General features: G+C 46.0%; 1 protein-coding gene across 1 annotated transcript; it reads left to right on the top strand.

Moving 5' to 3' along the window:
• Positions 1-3,884: 3,884 nt before the first annotated feature.
• On the top strand, positions 3,885-18,757 carry LOC128404277 (V-set and immunoglobulin domain-containing protein 8-like). The gene is made up of 7 exons (XM_053369770.1): positions 3,885-5,309; positions 8,187-8,362; positions 9,851-10,160; positions 11,397-11,561; positions 16,178-16,300; positions 16,746-16,881; positions 18,334-18,757. Exons 1-7 carry the CDS (start codon positions 5,150-5,152, stop codon positions 18,755-18,757), a joined length of 1,494 nt encoding a protein of 497 aa, XP_053225745.1. The 5' UTR covers positions 3,885-5,149.
• Positions 18,758-19,177: the final 420 nt, after the last annotated feature.

Genomic DNA, 19,177 nt, shown 5'->3' with positions numbered 1-19,177 from the left:
TTAGCTCCTGGCAGCCACCGTAAGGGGAAGTGCTGTGGCTAGGAAGGGAGGGAGGTGGAGCTCAGTTGGAGCAATGCCATTGCAGTGGTACCTCAGTTTACGAACTTAATCTGTTCCGGAAGTCCGTTATTAAACTGAAACCGTTCCTAAACCGAGGTGTGCTTTCCCTAATGAGGCCTCCCACCGCCGGTAACCTTCCACCGTTCGGGTTCCGTTCTTAGACTGAGGTAAAGTTCGCAAACTGGGACACAACTTCTGATTTTGCGGAGATCGTAAAATGAATCGTTTGTAAACAGGACTGCTCTTAAACCGAGGTACCACTGTGCAACACTCAATACAGACTGCAGACTGCATTCATTTGTCTCTTGCTGTGGTGATGGAATAAACTCATTAGTAAGAATCTTCATTGTTTTCTCTGCTTCTTGCTGACACCGGGGAAGGGATAGCATTCCTCGAAGCCTGACAGGTAGATGGGCAAAAGATGTTTTCATTGTCATTTTATTTACACACTGCATTTTTCACAGGTAAATATGCTCAAAAAGAAGTTCACAAAAAATCAAGTCCTAAATACAATAATACAATACCAATACATAATTAGCCATGTATTATTGTTGCAGAATAATACAAAAGAAAAATAGCCGACAATTAGCAATCCATTTGATGTATATAAACATTTCACTAAACACACAGCTTGCTAACAGGGAGAAATGTAAAGTATTGCACTTGGGCAAAAAAAATGAGAGGCACAAATACAAGATGGGTGACACCTGGCTTGAGAGCACTACATGTGAAAAGGATCTAGGAGTCTTGGTTGACCACAAACTTGACATGAGCCAACAGTGTGACGCGGCAGCTAAAAAAGCCAATGCAATTCTGGGCTGCATCAATAGGAGTATAGCATCTAGATCAAGGGAAGTAATAGTGCCACTGTATTCTGCTCTGGTCAGACCTCACCTGGAGTACTGTGTCCAGTTCTGGGCACCACAGTTCAAGAACGACACTGACAAACTGGAACATGTCCAGAGGAGGGCAACCAAAATGGTCAAAGGCCTGGAAACAATGCCTTATGAGGAACGGCTAAGGGAGCTGGGCATGTTTAGCCTGGAGAAGAGGAGGTTAAGGGGTGATATGATAGCCATGTTCAAATATATAAAAGGATGTCACATAGAGGAGGGAGAAAGGTTGTTTTCTGCTGCTCCAGAGAAGCGGACACGGAGCAATGGATCCAAACTACAAGAAAGAAGATTCCACCTAAACATTAGGAAGAACTTCCTGACAGTAAGAGCTGTTCGACAGTGGAATTTGCTGCCAAGGAGTGTGGTGGAGTCTCCTTCTTTGGAGGTCTTTAAGCAGAGGCTTGACAACCATATGTCAGGAGTGCTCTGGTGGTGTTTCCTGCTTGGCAGGGGGTTGGACTCGATGGCCCTTGTGGTCTCTTCCAACTCTATGATTCTATGATTCTAATAGATCCAAGTCAAAATATCCAATTAAGAGACTGCTGTTCTGGCAAGCAGCACACTTCTGGAGGCTCCCAAGGCAGGAAGGGGCATGGCAGATAGAAAAAAGGCCCCTTGTAGGGTTGCCACCTTTGTTCTGGCAAAATACAGGACAGGGCAGAGCGGGTGGTTTGGAGGACAATTCTGTTTTGTTTTTCATCTGGTGCTGAAGTGACTTCAAAGGAATCCGTTGCAAACTATTGCAGCCTAAGAATATGGCCCTAACTTGGGAGAGAGGGAGAGAGAGAGGACTTGAAATACAGGACAAAACTGTATCAACACAGGACGTGGCATTTTACATTGAAATATGGGACAATAATGTATTAATACAGGACATGTGGCAACCCTACACCCCTGGGTGTCCAACACAGAGTCTCTCACCCCTTGCATTCAACAAAACCAAAGGGATAAAAAGGAAAAGTGAGTTTGACTCCATATGGTCTCGATTTGTATCATTTATTAACAATAGTCCAATAATTCCCTTCCATCTCAGCTGCAGCAGCCACCATGGAGAAAATATCTTAACACTTCAGATTGATATGCACCCCGTGGATGTGAGCTGAATTCGTAATGTAAAATATTTTCCAAGTTTGTTTTGATGCCGTGTGGCTGACGGCAAGACTCAACATCTGTATATGTATTTGTCTAGGAAGAGGACACTTTGGTAATTGTATTTTTTAAAAATTCAGTAAGTTCGTAAAGAGAAAAAAATATAGTGCTGCTACAGAGTTAGCATTCTTTGATCAAAGTTTGCTTTGTTTTTAGCTGTCGTTGCTTACTGACAAATTTAACCATCCTGTTTTGAAAAACTACAGTTCTCAGAGTTCCCCAGGAGCTTTCATTTTCAGTGACAAAATGGTGACAAAGGAACTTCAATGACAAAACGAACCTGTTTTATGTCTGTAGCATTGTACCCAGGAACTATCATCCACATGCAAAGGAAGGAAATGGCTAGATTTGGAGCAGCACGTGGAACATTCCACCCTTTTCCCTCACGTCCCAACCCAAATCACACTCTGAGGGAGTTGCCTTATACGGATGAGTAACAGCCAGGTATACGGCTGACTCTTGTATTCACTTCCTGCCTTTTTCTTGAGACTAGAGAGTCACATCCTCTCTGGCAGGCAAAAGGTAAGGACATCAGGAGAGCCCAACTAGGGGAGGCCAGAGGCCCATCTAGTCCGTCCTGTTCAAACAGTGGACAACCACAATGACCTCTGAAAGCCCACAAACAGGGCCTGGGTGCAAAAGGAGCTCTCCCCACTTGTGACTCCCAGAAAGTATACCTGAAGTAGCATCTCCACCCTCATCGCTCATCCCAGACACTGAGGTCCAGCTCCGACGGCCTTCTGGAGGTTCCCTCACTACGAGAAGTGAGGTTACATGGAACTAGGCAGATGGCCTTCTCGGTAGTGGCACCCGCCCAGTGGAACACCCTCCCACCAGATGTCAAGGAAATAAACATCTACCTGACTTTTAGAAGACATCTGAAGGCAGCCCTGTTTAGGGAACTTTTAATCTTTGATGGTTTGCTGTGTTTTTAATATTCTGTTGTGAGCTGCCCAGAGTGGCTGGGGAAACCCAGCTAGATAGGCGGGGTATAATAATAATAATAATAATAATAATAATAATAATAATAATAATTAGAAGAAGAAGAAGAAGAAGAAGAAGAAGAAGAAGAAGAGGAGGAGGAGTTTGGATTTGATATCCCGCCTTTCACTCCCTTTAAGGAGTCTCAAAGCGGCTAACATTCTCCTTTCCCTTCCTCCCCCACAACAAACACTCTTTGAGGTGAGTGGGGCTGAGAGACTTCAGAGAAGTGTGACTAGCCCAAGGTCACCCAGCAGCTGCATGTGGAGGAGCGAAGATGGGAACCCAGTTCCCCAGATTACAAGACTACCGCTCTTAACCACCACACCACACTGGCTCTCATTTATTATTATTATTATTATTACAATATTCAAAGGCTTGTTGCTGCCGATAGGAGAGAAAACATTGTCATTGTTGCTTCCAGCAGTGTTCTCTATTAGTTTATCTTCAGACAACCAGATGCCTTTGGGAAGCCTGCAAATAGAAACAGACTGCCACAGCGCTCCCCACCATTTGCCATTTACAGCAACTGCTATTCAGAGCCAGTGACCCACCTAGCCAAACATCTTCCTCTCACGGCGGTCAACCAGACGCCTCTACACACTTTCTGCTCTGTGCTCCATGAAGGCAAGCAAGAGGCATTCAAGGGCACATTCCAGCCAGGCACAAACACTCCAGGAGAGTACAAGAGCAGGCTTGGGGGGAGTTTCCAGGGCCTGATGGTGAGGACTGGAGGGCCACATTTGCCCCCAGCTCTGGGCTTCCCCATCCCCAATGTAAACATCAGAGTCGAACTAGATGACCCATGACTTGCTTGATTAGGAAAGTGACAGGGAAACGCACTGGAAAGCGTGGGGTGAATGAATGATGAGTGAGAAGTCGTATAAACACCCCAGAAGCAAATCAGGAGAAATAGTTATGGTTGTAGAGCCACTCTGCAGACAAATTAGTGACTCACCCCTAAACAACCCTCTTGGGCCCTACAGTCAGCAAAGAAGACCCCCTTTGGTGCTGCTGCTTCTGGCTGTGGTCCAGTTGGCATTGACCTAGGAGGAGACCTTCTTGGTGGTGGCTCCCCATTTGTGGAAAGTGCTCCCTGATGGGCTGCGCCTGTCTCCCTCATTATTGACTTTCAGCAGAAACATAAACACATTCCTTGTTTACCCAGGCATTTGATGGTGACGGGATAAGCTCCCATTGCTCTGTCCCAGCTCCACCCAACCTAGCAGTTTGAAAGCACACCAGTGCAAGTAGATAAATAGGCACCGCTGTGGTGGGAAAGTAATCGGCGTTTCTGTGCACTCTGGTTTCCGTCACGGGGTTCCGCTGCTCCAGAAGCGGTTTAGTCATGCTAGCCACATGACCCAGAAAGTTGTCTGAGTACAAACGCCGGCTCCCTCGGCCTGAAAGCGAGATGAGCGCTGCAACCCCATAGTCACCTTTGACTGGACTTAACTGTCCAGAGGTCCTTTACTTTTTACTGGCCCTCACAACTTTGAAATTAGTAACTGTGAAAGTGTGTGATTGCTTTTATATGTTTCTAGATGTTCCAAATGTTTTGAAAATGCTGTTTTAAATACTTTTTTATTTCATTTAAAACACTGTTGTTTTAACATTCTGATGTTTTTCTCCTTGGGCTCTTCTGGGAGGAAGGGCAGAAAGTGCAAATGAAACAAAATATAATAAATTGGAACAAATGTGCCATGAAGTCCAGCCATTGTATAGCCATTATGTAAACTTTGTGCGAGGAAATCTGGATGCCTGCTCAAAAAATGGTTCTTCTGGAGGTCTTCCCCCAAAATCCCTTATCTGGATGTCACCATCCATTGCTGTCCTTCCGAATGCCGAGCCAAATAGTCCCCGAGACATGATTTCACTGGTATGAATAAGGCTCTGCTGGCACTTCAGGCGAAAGGATGCACAGTTGTCATTTGACGACTGAGTAAGAGCATCTCTGGAAGGGAAACCGGGTGGGGAGAGGCAGCACTCATCTTTTGGGAGTTGCACATTGTGCCTTCAATTCACCCCAAAGGCATTTGCACCTGGAGGGGAGGGGCCAGGCCATGGAGATCAAAAACCCTCGGCTCCCCAGGATTTCTACTCAAAGCTCACCTTGCCTGAGACCTGCCCAGCTCTCGAGAAATATTTGCTGCTCCGGAATACATTGCAGAATCATGGCTGGGACATGGAGCCTGCGGATCTTCCTTTTGTGTCTAACGCCAGGTAAGAGCCTTTGGGTAGCGCCAGAGGATAATGATGGAAGCTTCTTCTTCTTCTTCTTCTTTTTAAAGAGTGCTACATGTGGTTTGATAGCATGGATGGTTTGATAGCATGCTTCCAGGCAACCCGTTTATTTGCAAGATCAGATGACATTTGAGCATTTGTTGAGCATTCCTTCTGATTTGTTTGCAGAGAGGTTAGACTTGCCTCCAAGCAATTGTCATTCAGCACTTTCCAGTGCATCTCTCCCTTGCTTTCCATATTGTAAAAAGTCTGCTTTTTTGCGGGGGAAGCTGGCTTTTCATTGCCCGAGGGCACCAAAGCAACTTTCATTGAACAGCCTGGATTTGCTGCTATGGGATTGAATCTCTCCTGCAAGAAAGTGACAGTCCTCATAGTTTTATTTTCTGAGGCTGGCTGGAGTAATCGTGTAAACTGTCCCGGTTCTGCCACCCACAAAACATAGCTTTAAAAAACACACACCAAGTATCTAGTCCTTATTGTTGCAAATGTGTGTGTGTGAGTGACAGGCGTGCATAGTGAAATATAAGAAGCAATGAGTGCAATGGGATTAGTACTGAGCTAAAAAGAAAATAGGGAGAGGATCGTTTTGTGAAAACCTGTTCCTTCCATACAGCCTCCCCCCCCATTCCCAGTTTCAGTTATCTTCCGGGGGGACATGGACAGAAGTGGAAATGCAGTAAAACCGAAGTGAGACTGCGGGAGGCGGGTGGAGTGTCAAGAGTTTTGAAGCTTGTTCATGGGGATGGGAACCCCAGAATTTAGGATTGTAGCATGTCAGGGAGAAAGTTAGACCGGGATCCTTCTCCCTTATATCTACAGGTTTTCGTTGTGCAAAGAATTCTTTTAAAACAAGCAAACGAAAAATAAAGAGCATGGGACTCTTGAACTCAAGCCCCATGTTGCATAAAAGATTCCTGCATTGCAGGCAGTTGGACTAGATGACTTGCGGTCCCTTTCCAACTCTACAATTCTATGATTCTAATATAAAGTGCAGAGCTTCAGCTGTCACCTTCCTTCAAAATCTCACTTGTATGTGCTTTGAATTTGTCTGGATTATATACAATCCTTAAATCCTCTATCAGTGCTTGGTGGTTTTTACAGTATGTTGTTGTTAGCACCATCAGTGACCATGAACCTTACAATTAGCAGGTGATGCCTTGTTGGTGGTGCCCAGTTCCATTCACCCATGACAGGGCCTTTTCAGTGGCAGCTCCCTATTTATGGAATGTCCTACCCAGTCAAGCGTGTCTGTCTCTCTCACTTTTTGGTAGACTTTAAGAGCATTCCTGTTCACTTAGGCATTTGATGGCTGTAAGACACTGTTCCTGGCAACCCTGAGATCACTGGCATAAAGAATTCTTTTAATTGCTTTTAGAATTCTTTTTTTAAAAAAAGGTTTATTATTTATGTATTTGCCACTTTGGGCTCCTTCAGGAGAAAGGGCCAAATAAAAACATTTTTAGTAGCAGTAATTATGACTATTAGTAATCATTCGTGCATTGCAGGGGGTTGGACTAGATGACCCCCAGGGATCCCTTCCAATTCTACAATTCCATGATTCTAAGTGTGTGCATATTTATGACTTTTCCATGGAATGTGTGGACCACCAATGGGTCATCTGTATGTCAGAACTTCTCCATTGCATAGCCGCCCCTTATTTGGCGGGAAAGTCCCTTATCCCAGCGCCGTGTCCTGCTGCTGTCCCTTATTGATGATGTCCCTTAAATTTCCCGGGTTTCAAAGGAAGCAGCTCCTCTCCCTCCCTCCCTGCCGGCCAGGGAGGAGGGAGGCTCCAGCTGTGTTGCTTGGCTGCGTTGCTCACCCAATAAGGAGTCTAAGAACGACTGGGGGGGTGAAGCTTGCATGCCTTGTGCCGATCAAATCGGCCGCGTTGACTGGGGACTCGCCTTTGCTCAGCACTTCCCAGTGGAGAGGTGACGGTGGTTTTCCTTGCTGCATCCCCTTTGCCGGGTTGCTGCGCTGTGGGAACCACCACTTGAGGCTTTGTTTGGCTGCTGGCTGGGCTTTCTGCCTTTGGCTCGGAGGGGCTCAGAAGTTGAACATACCTGAGCCCCTTATTTTGGCTGCTGATCCCTTATTTTCGAGGCTGCTGGTCCCTTATTTTCAAATCTGTAAGTTGACAGCTATGCTCCATTGGGCCACAGGGATTAAAGAGCTGAGCCAAAGGCTTTGCCTGAATCGAGGAATGGCAGACGCAGTTGATGGACTACATGGAGATAGCTGAACTGACCGGCAGAATCCGAGATTTGGATGTAGAAACAACTGAGGCGGACTGGAAAAAGTTTAAAGATTACTTGCAAAAGTATTATAAACTGTATGAATCTTAAGATTGTGCATGATTTCGAAATGATACGCTTTAGCAATTATGATTAAGTAAATAGTAAACTAAGTGATAAAAGAGAAAAGGAGATAATATGAACTGAACATGTTACGTTTATTTTAAAGGTATAAAAATTGTGACACAATATATTGAATTTAGATACATAACATGTAAAAGTTACAATAAGGTATGACATAAGGTAACAAATTGCTGACATTGTTAATATAAAGAACGCAGAATCGGAAGGGGTGGGGAAGTCCAAATTGGGATTTTTGTTAAAAAAAAAAAAAAATGGTTTCTTGTAAATTTCTTATCTGCTTGCAATGTATAAAAGTTGGAAAGAAACGTAATAAAAAATATTATAAAAAAAAAAAAACAAAGGCTTTGCCTGAATCGTTCTCCACACTTGGGTGCCATATATAAAGGCTTCCTTTGTGGGGTGAGCTTAACTACCAGTTGCAGCCAGTTCCGGACACTCAGGCTGCTGTATATACCTCTTTTCTTTTGCCCACCAGCTCTTTTACCTGCCGTGAAGATCAATGCCAAGGGCCGGGAGGTGGTCTACCTAGCAGAAGGCGAGTCGGCCAAGCTCGGCTGCCCCTATGAGTTGGAACCACAAGATCATGACTCAAACGACCTGGACATCGAATGGACACAGATGAACTCTGACCCCACAAACCTGGACAACGTGGTGAGTACGTGGGTTGAGCTCAGCTGTTGGTTTCAAAACATCTGGCCTCTTGTGTGCTCCAGAAGTGAACCGAACCAGGATGAACCCAACTATAGCCTGTTCAGGACAGGAACCTGTCACAACCATAGTGGACCCCGACCTCTTTGTTCCCTATCAAACAGGAAACTCAAGAGACCACTAGAACAGGGGCTGGGGAACATTTTTCAGTCCGAGGGGCCGCTTTGCATCCTGGGTAATCTTCTGAGGGCCATGGGGCCCGAGTCCAAGGTGGATGGGACAACAAATGCACATTTTTCTTTTGCACAATAGACTAGTTTGATCGGAGGTCAAGGACACATTCAAGCCAGTAAAAAACACTTGAAGAGGGTGGGGCGGAGTACCAGGGAAAGGGGGGGGTGTCTGGGGAGAATTATGAGGGCCAAACAAAGGCCTTGAAGTTCATGTTAGGCTCCCAGACCTGAGCTTCCTGCGCCAGTGTATTTAAAATAGTACGGGTGCCATCAGGATAGGACTGTGGGAAACATGTCCTGGGCTCCACTCAGCACACCAAAAAGAACAGCAGGGCTGGCAGTTTGCCATATTTTGAAGAAAGAGAAGCGAAACCAAAAGCTATCTAAATAAGTTACCTCATGACATCATTTGAATAGATGGCAAAGTTTATTACTTCATCAGAGGGGCAGTCCCCATAAGACCCCAGTGTCTAGAATCAAAAATTACCTAATCACAGCACCAGGGAAGGGAGAGAAATTTGATTTAGTTCACGTTTAAAGGTTACACTTTCTGGAGCCATACATGAACCGAAGCACAGCCTTCCTTTGAAATTCACACTTCTCTGAATTTCGCAGTGCCGTTCTCCAGCCCAGACACACGTGTACAAACATGCATGTATACTCGGGTGAAGCGTGCCTGAAAATGTATACAATGATGGGAATAACATGCCAAAAAATGCATTATATGAATAGAAATTGCAAAAAAACCCCACCCTGTGTAAATATTGAGAAATCTTCATGAAAGAGTTAACAAATTTCCATGAAGACTTTTTTTTTAAAAAAATGCAAATCAATGCAGAAACGTGGAGAACTGAATTTAAGATTGGAATTTCTAATCATCTTATTGTTTTTTCCTCTTTGTAAACTGTTTTTGCAATCAAGAGGTGTATAAATTTTATGAAGTAAACAATAGATCAGAATGAGAAATGGAGAGAAAATGAAATTGATAGGATTGCCCATCTGTAACCCCACTGAGTTTAAGTCTATACAATTGGCAAAACTGTTACAGCCTGACACGAGAGGAGCCATCACTTTCCCACCTCCTCAGGCAAAATAATCTGTGGAATGCCAGGGGGGAAGCAAATATAGTTTTGTGAAGGAGGAGGAGGGTGTTGTTTTGCTTGCGAATGATCTGATGCAAGATCTGTGACCACATAAGCAATTTGGAAATCTTCCTCTGTTGATTCAGCGGTGTTGTTCTCTGGTTCCTGCCCACCAGATCCTGAGCTACAACAATCACCAGGTAATCCACCCCGGCTACCATTTCCTGCAGTCGAGAGGGGGTTCCGCAGCCCACGACTCACGACATTTTGGCAACTCTGGCCTGCAGCAGAACATGGTGATGGGGGGCTCTGGCCACGACTGCTGCTCTGGCCTGCAGCAGCGGGTGACCTTTGCAATCCAAGACCCCAGCCAGTACGATGCCTCCATCAACCTGCAGAATGTTCAGATTTCCGACTCGGCAACTTACGAATGCAAGGTGAAGAAAACCACAGTGGCCACCCGCAAAGTGACCGTCATGGTGCTAGGTGAGTCCTGCTGATGCAGAAAAAGGTACTGTGGCCCCATGGCAAAGCAGGAGGTCCAGGACTGCTCTGGTTTTGAGGGACTTGCCTTGCTTTGTAGAGTCATATGGCTGGGGCTGCAGGATGCTGGAATAGATGCCCCGCCTCTTTGTATGTTTTGTGGAAATGTTGTGGATAGTTGGGGAGCGTGTATTGATTAAATATTATCCTTCCTCACTCACGCTAGTGAGTCAGTAGCAGAGTACATTCCCCAGTATATAGCAGGAAGCGGTGGCGCTGTGGGTTAAACCACAGAGCCTAGGACTTGCCGATCAGAAGGTTGGCGGTTTGAATCCCCGCGACGGGGTGAGGTCCCATTGCTCGGTCCCTGCTCCTGCCAACCTAGCAGCTCGAAAGCACATCAAAGTGCAAGTAGATGAATAGGTACCGCTCCAGCGGGAAGGTAAACGGCGTTTCCATGCGCTGCTCTGGTTCGCCAGAAGCGGCTTAGTTATGCTGGCCACATGACCCAGAAGCTGTACGCCAGCTCCCTTGGCCAATAAAGCGAGATGAGCGCCACAACCCCAGAGTCGGCCACGACTAGAACTAATGGTCAGGGGTCCCTTTACCTTTACCTAGTTGGTAGATTCGTTTGAATCTCTTTACTTAAGCAATCCAATCTGGCTTGCTTAAGTGGTAACTCCTCTTAAAAAGAATAAAGACACAACAGTCTTCTTTAAAAGTAATGATAAGAAGTTTACTTACATTCAGTTCACAGCAGGTTCCCTGAAGGCAGGCTTTAGCTTGGAGTTACAGAAGAGAGTTTGAGTTCATCCCATGTAGGGATTGAGCTCATGAGCTGCTGGCTGAGAGCCAGCAGACAGCAAAATACATCAAGAGATCAAGACATCAAAGTGTCAAAAGAGAAAGATGGCTGTGTGACTGGTCCTTTTACAGGGTCTCACAGGGTCACGCCCATCTACCTGGTCACACGCAGGGGGAGGATGCTCCGGACCAGGTGTGACAGGAAGTCTTCCTGGCTGGATTAACATCCCCCTGTGTGTCCACTCTGGGCAAACAGGAAGTGTTGTACTTGACTGCTTGTGTTACATCCCACATGTTGGTGGGCCTTGGCTCCTATGGCTCACATACTGGCAGTGCCAGAGTCTCTGGGAGCCATCTCACACTCTTCATTCCTCCCCCCCCACCTCCTTTTCTTCATACTTACTAACTGAGAACGTTTTCTCTCCCTTCCATCAGCAAGACCATCCAACCCACAATGCTCAGTTGTAGGCAAGGTAGCCTTGGGCCAGAAAGTCACCCTGAGCTGCTCCTCAAACTCTGGCACTTCCCCACTCATGTACCAGTGGGCCAAAGTCACAGATCGCCCTTTTGCGAACTGGCTCTCCGCTACCACCATTAAAGGTAAGAACCAGGAACTAATGAAGAGAGATGCTGGGATGCCCAGCATTTTGCTTGCTGCTCTGGAGTGGCAGGTCAGCACTGTGAATGAGGAACCTCAAGCCCTGGGTACTGACTGCGGCCCTCCAGACCAGTCTACCTGGCCCTTGGGCTTCTTGTCTTTTGCTTGTGTGGATGGAAGAAAGAGACGGGCGCATGAGTGTGTGTAGAAACTAACCTAGGTGAATTTGCATTCATTGCTCCACCCACTTTTGCTTCTGGCTCCTCCCACTTACCTCTGGAAGGAATGCAGCCTTCCAGGTGAAAATGGTCCCCCACCTCTGGAGTAGAGGAAAGATGCTTGTACAGGAAATGAAGCAGAGGAGAAATTGCAAGGCGAAAAATGAATTTACAAAATCCTTGGGTTAAGGGAAGCAATGAAAGCAAATTAGGGATAAAGACTGCATACTAAAACTGCTGAACTTGTCACGCATTTGGGCCTGAACAAATGCAGCAGCTACATATTCATCATCAAATCAAATTTATTAAAAACGGTCACAGACCAGATTAACTCGTACAGCTAGTCAGCACAGCATAACACTGGAAAAAACAAAGGACAATTTCAATACAGATTAGGCCATAACAGCAATTTAAAATTAGACAGCGTAAATAAAATTAAGTATTTGCCTTCGCCTGCATATTGGCATTGGAAAGCTCTTGTTTCCTGCGCCTAATAGCGGCTACACAGAATTTGGCAACATTGATCGTAATTTCAGGGACCTTATCTTCTACCAAGGCTCTCATACGTTGGAGTTCTGATTCATTTTTAAGCTTTTGTAGAACTGGGGCAATAAAGGTCAGGCGTAGGTCCTCGTAGTAACTACAGTGCAGCAATACATGCAGATTTGTTTCCACTTCCGATGAGCCACATGGGCAAACACGTGACTCATATGGTTTGCCCTCATATCTGCCTAGCAGCAGGGCAGAGGGCAGAACGTTAAATCTGGCCAGGGTAAAGGAGTGTCTGTACTTAGGTATTTGTAAATCAGCCAGATAATTTGCGGGTGAGAACCCTCTCCCAAAGTCTCTAATTGTGGCATATTTATCCATTTTGCCCATATGACATTGCAGTTCTATGTCCCTAATGCGTTGAAGCACTTGACTTCTGGCTCTCTCATATCCTGCCGCTATCAAGATCTGTGGGGAGAATCCCAAGCTTCTTATCTTTTCAAACAGGGAAGCTTTCCAGGTAGAATGAAAGGTGTCTAAGAGTGTTAAAGGAGCCAAACCGGCCGGGAAAAAAATAAGTTTTAACCAGTAGTGTATCTTTAGAATCCACAACCGCGCGTTAACGGGTGGTTGTCCAACTTCTAAGCGGACAGCTATATTAGATACACAGGGGGGGATCCCCAATAAACACCGATAGAATTTTGTTTGAAATGCCTCCATAGGCGCAAAATTTTTAAAACTGCAAACCTGGGATCCATAAGTGAGTTGTGGGAGTATTTTTGCAGCAAAAACCTGGGAGGCCGCCGGAACGTATTTACCCCCTTTCCCGTGAAAAAATCTTGTAAGGGCTTTATTGGCCCTTCCTGCATTGGCAATGGCGTTTTTCATCTGTTGGTGCCACGAGACCCTTTCCTGAAAAGTTATTCCCAGGTATTTGAAAGTTGCTACCTGGTCAATAGGTTGACCATTAATTCTCCATATGTGTTTCCTTCTTTTCTTTGAAAACACCATAATTTTAGATTTGCTGTAATTTATTGATAGTTGTTCCGCTTGACAATAGTCAGCAAGTGATCTCAAAAGCTTCCTCAAGCCAACGCAGGAAAAGGAGAGTAGGACTGCGTCGTCCGCATACAGAAGCACCGGGAGGGGCATACCTGCCAGATTGGGAGGGTGGGCATTTTCTTTTGCCATATTTACTGCTAGAGAGTTGATATAAAAATTAAATAGCGTTGGTGCGAGGACACATCCTTGTTTAACCCCATAGTGCGTTTGAATTTCTTTAGTTAGATGGCCTGACCGATCGCATCTTACCCTCACCCTGGTGTTTTCATATAGACCACGGATAAGACATAATAAGCGTTTATCTATGTTTGTAGCGCCAAGCTTTTCCCAGAGTCTGTCCCTTGGTATTAGATCAAAAGCCGATTTAAAATCCACAAAAGCTGCATATAAAGACCCCCCTTTTCTAGAGTATTTGTCTGCCAGGTGTTGAAGGATAAGGGCCTGGTCTATAGTTGAACGCTTTGCTCTAAAACCTGCTTGTGCTTCTGATAGAATATGCTCTCTTTCCATCCACTCCACTAATTTATCACATAAATGAGCAGCGTATAGTTTACTAATAATACTTAATAGACTGATTGGTCTGTAGTTAGCTGGCTCAGTTCTGCTTCCTTTCTTGAATATTGGAATGATGATGGCTAAACCCCAGTCCTCGGGGATAATAGCCGTTTGATTTATACTAGTGAACAAGGCGGCTAGCACAGGGGCCCACCATTCAACATTTGCCTTAAGAATTTCTGGTGGGATATTGTCAGCACCCGGGGCTTTCCCTGATTTAAGAGATTGAATAAGGCCAGTAATTTCTTCTGTGGTTACAGGGGGCCATTCCTTGCCAAATTCACTTGAAGCAGGAAGCAGAACTGGGACCAGCTGATTTGATGAATATAATGAGAGGAAATAGGCCTCCTATGCTCCAGCGGGTATAGAGTATTCGACTTCGATCGGGGAGTCTCTCCAGCCCTTTGCGATTGTTTTCCAAAACGTGGCAGAATCTTTCCTTCGGGAGGCCTCCACTAGGCACTGCCATTCCTCCCTTTGTGACTGGAGCTTTTTCCTGTTAATCAAAGCTTTATAACTGCGTTTTAACTCAAACCAGTCTAATGGAAGCGAAGGTAAGTTCGCTGATCTATAGTTCCTGTACTTGTCCAGCAGGAGGCGTTTCATAGCCATGCATTCTTGGTCAAACCAAGGTTTGGATTTATTAGAGTGTAGAGATTGCCATGGCGTTTTTTTGTTGGTCAGATAAGGTTGTAGAGACGAAATCAGTTCCCGGAACATGTCTAATCTAGCCTCAGGAGTTGGGGAATTAACGAGGTTCTCCTTTTTAGCAAGAAAAGTATCTGAGTGAAGTCTTTCCGATATTTCATCACTCAATTTGCTGGACCATTTAATACGTGAATATCTTAGCTCCATGTTTTCGAAACATGGGGCTACAAGTTTATCAGAGCAGAATAGATCTTTTCTTACATCCAGTATTAAACAGAGCGGTAGATGGTCGCTGTCAACCCTCTCCACCACTTTACATTCCCGTGCTCTGCTCAAAAGGTTAGATGACACCAGGATGTAATCGATAGTGGAGGCTCCCATGTTGGATATAAATGTAAATTCCCCACTGGGTTCTCTGTCGACACGACCATTTAATACAGTCAGATCCAGATTGTTGGAAAAACGTAGGAGGCATAGGCCTGCGTAGTTGCAGCCCTTGTCTTTTGAGAGCCTTGGGGGAATAGAAAGGGCTTCTTCAGAAATGGGAGGTACGTCATGGAAATGAGCATATAACGCTTCGTCTGATTGGCCAATTCTGGCATTTAAATCTCCAGCCAGCAGCACTGCCGCTGCAGGAGTTTGATTCATTAGCTCATCGACATATGATTCTAGTCTATGCCAGATATTTTTGATAAGCTGCTTGCCTCTTTGGGGAGGGGCATATATATTAATCAATAGAAGTGTGCAATATCTGCATTTCATTAATAATGCCATGGCCACACTGCTCAGAGGCTCCAGCTCGACGAAAGATGCTCTCAGCCTTGTGGATATTAGAATGCCTAGCCCACCCTTAACTCGTCCCCCTTTGTTGCTTGGTGAACCCGCGAGCGAAAATGAGGCAAAACCATTTACATCTAAATCCCCTGTTAGCCATGTCTCTTGCAGGAAGACTGTATCATGATCTTGAATAAAATTGACAAATGATTGGTCAGTCGCCTTGTTGAGCCAACCAGCAATGTTCCATGATAAAAATTTAAGATTGGCTTTATCACAGTCGAGTCTTTGTCAATTATTCAGCTACATATTTCATTACAGGGGTGAGTTGGTCACAGGCTTAACTTTTTGGCAATCCTGTTTCCATATGTCTCCTACACCTTTCTCCCCCCCCCCCCCAATTTAGCTAGATAGATACATGTGTACACACACTTCAGATTACATTTCAGGCATCTGGTACAGTGGACTCCACTCCACAAACACATGTGCCGTAATCAACAAAAGGTAAAGTCATACAGCCGTACCTTGGAAGCTGAATGAAATCCGTTCCAGAAGTCCATTCAACTTCCAAAACCAAATTGCAGCTTCTGATTGGCTGCAGGAAGCTCCTGCAGCCAATTGGAAGCTGTGGAAGCCCTGTGGGATGTTCGGCTTCCAAAAATAGTTCACAAACCGGAACAGTCACTTCCGGGTTTGCAGCGTTCGGGAGCCAAAATGTTTAGGAACTAAGCTGTTCGAAAACTGAGGTACGACTGTATTTGGTCTTGTGCAAAGCTTGCCTGGCTCATCTCGAGGTCATTGTGGAGGAGTGTAACCCAGATCAATGTGAGCTTATAGTAACTGGGTTTTCCCTGGCTTTTCTCTCTCTCAAGGCCCAAATCCCGGTGACCTGATCATTCAGAACCTATCCAATGACCACGCTGGTGTTTACCAGTGCAGTGTGGCCAACAAAGTCGGATCGGCCAGGTGTGTTGTGGAGATCTCCTTCTCAAAGGGTAAGAGAGTAGCATTTTTCATTTTGTCCAAATACCAAATCTCATGCTTGTCTGGCAGAGTCCAAAAAGCAAGTTTTATGCACAGAAAGCCCACAAGTTATATGCACGGAGAGCCTGCAAGCAGGACCAGTAATTCTCCTCCCCTGCAGTTTCCCGAAAGTGGTCTTCAGAAATAATCATCTTCAGAAGTTTCAGGGTCTTGCAGAAAACTCCAGGGGAATTAAATCTTAGCATAAGGAACTATCCTCCATCCTGGCTTCTGGACTCATTCTCCATATCCCCCTGTCTTTATTTTAAATTGTTGAAAACCCAGACAATTTTGGGAAATGTAATCAGGGTAGATGACACCTAGTAGCTGCCAGTCAATCAAAAGCAATCCAGCTTAGCACCTCCTAGCCATTCCATCTCAGCTCAGTGTTCTCCATGGTCTTCTCCTCCCTCGCAGAGTCCAACCGAGTGAGCATCGTCGTGGGAGTAGTCCTTGGCTCTCTGCTCTTCCTGACCCTCCTGGTGTGTCTCATCGTGGGGCTGATTTGCTGCTGCAGGAAGAGGCGTTACAAGGAAGAGGCCAGCCAGATCAGGTGACTAGAAGCAAGAGGAATATATGAGAGGAAGGCGTTTGTGGGGGTGGAAGGTAGAAGGAGGTCGTAAGCCTCCTGTCATTAAGCCGCTGAATTAAGCTGCTGCAGAACATTGAAAGGGGGTCCTGATTCCATGGAGGAAACCTTAGGTCCAGGGGCCAAATGTGGCCGTCCAGGCCTCTCTTTCTGGCCCTCAAGATTCTCCCAAGGCCAAGCTCCCTTGCCCAGCCACATCCTCTTTCAACAGCCCTGCTTGGCATCTTCTTTGAGTGCTCTTGCCTGGTTGGAAGGTGTCCTTAAATTCTGATAATTCTTCTGGTTTGCCTAGATGAAGGAGAGAGCAGGGTGTGCATGTAGACACTAGCCACAAATCTCAACCTTTGGCCCTGGGACTTGAGTTTGGGGGTTCAATCTCAGATCTTTGGGGCTCTGGTGACTTCATCTAAGCATGCAGGACAGTTGCTCCGGACTCGTGATTCCCGATTAGCTAAGTGCTGCTGACTCCCAGTTTCTCAAAAGCCAAGCCACCTTTGGAAATTTTTGATATCTCCATGGTAGTTTTTGTTATGTGAATGGTGCCACGGAACCCCCTGGATGGGTTATGCAGAACCCCTGGGGTCCACGGACCACCGACTGGGAACCGCAACTCTAGACAGAAGCCTAATATTGTGCTCACTCGCGCACAGTTGATTTCCACATGCAGCCCCCACAGTTAACAATAGATACTGTGCACTGTGCGTAGGACTAGTCGATTGCCCGGGCTGTACTGTTGTTAATATGATGGGCCAGAGAAACACATGAGGGTAGGGAAAGTGCTTTAAACAGTATTTCACTCATCATTTTTTAGATTCCACCCCCTGCTCTTCAAAATGGGGAGGGTTGGAAGGCAGATTTTCCAACCGAAAAGGGCACTCAGAAGCTGCAGGTGGCCCTTCCCATTAGAACAGGCATCCAAAATTAGCCGAGGAAATGGACCATTTGAAAGTGCTATACTGGACTGTATTTTCCTGGAGTCCATCCATGCTGACTCGTAATGCTTTAATGCTCACATCACAGTTTATTGTACAGTCGTACCTTAGAAGTCAAACTGCATCCATTCCGGAAGTCCGTTCAACTTCCAAAACATTCAGAAACCAAAGCACGGCTTCTGATTGGCTGCAGGAAGCTCCTGCAGCCAATCAGAAGCTGCAGAAGCCCCATCAGATGTTCGGCTTCCAGAAATAGTTTGCAAACCAGAACAGTCACTTCTGGGTTTGCGGCGTTCGGGAGCCAAAACGTTTGAGAACTAAGCTGTTCAAAAAACCAAGGTACGACTGTATTATGTTTCATCTTATTTAAAAAATCATTTGTTTCCTTTGTAAGCTGGCCTGAGCTGCAATTATTGTTGTGGTTAGAAATGATAAATATATAAAGAAATTAAATAGTGAAACAGAGAACTCTTTCCCCTCGCAGGGTTGACACGGCGCCCCCACGGGCCAGAGGCGGAAGCCGAAACAGCAGCATACGATCCGTCCTGGACTTTGTGCCCCACAATATCAGCTTCATGCAGCGCCGCAAGTACGGCCCTCCCAAGGAGCAGGAAGGCACTGAGATGATCTCCCCGGTCCAAGAGGCGCAGCCTGTGGATTGCAGCGGCGTGAAAAGCGAGCCCCACCGTGGCGGCTGCTCGACCACCGTCACGACAAAGGCCAGGGTTCACTACGCTCCTTCTGTGCCTTCCTCGCCCGAGGCAACGTCTACGCCATCAGCTGCTGGCCCAGATAATGGAGGAAGCTGCTCCATCATGTCCGAGAAGGGCAGGCGAGGCCATCCTGGGCAATATGGAGGCGTTGCTGTGATGGTGCCAGCCAAGAGCAGAGATGGCCTTTTAGTATAGACCCGATGGTCCAACAGAACATTCCTGAACTGTGTGCTGGACGCATTTGTGCGCCGTGAATGGATTTCAAGTGCAGCCGCCAGAGGCAAATGACATAATGATTTTATTTATTTCACAAAATCCCTGTACTGCTAGATTGTAATAAAACCTCTGAGTGGTCAGGTCTTTTCATGCTGGGATGGGGAGCTTTAGGCCTGGGGGCCTTGAGGCCTCTCTGGCCCTCCAGATCCTCCCCATTCTGACTCTGCTTAGCACTCTGAGTGTCTTTGCCCAGCTGGAATGTCTCCTTGAACTCTTTCCAAGATGGAGGATGGGTTGTTTGTGGTTGTGTGTAGAAACTAGCCTATTGTACCAAGGTGAAATTTACACTAGTTGCTTGGTCCACGTTTGCCTCTGGCCTCAGCCCCCACTGGCGCACGG

Source organism: Podarcis raffonei, chromosome 16, assembly GCF_027172205.1.
Source record: "Podarcis raffonei isolate rPodRaf1 chromosome 16, rPodRaf1.pri, whole genome shotgun sequence".
Lineage (NCBI taxonomy): Eukaryota > Metazoa > Chordata > Lepidosauria > Squamata > Lacertidae > Podarcis > Podarcis raffonei.
This window is presented reverse-complemented; position numbering and strand designations above follow the sequence as displayed.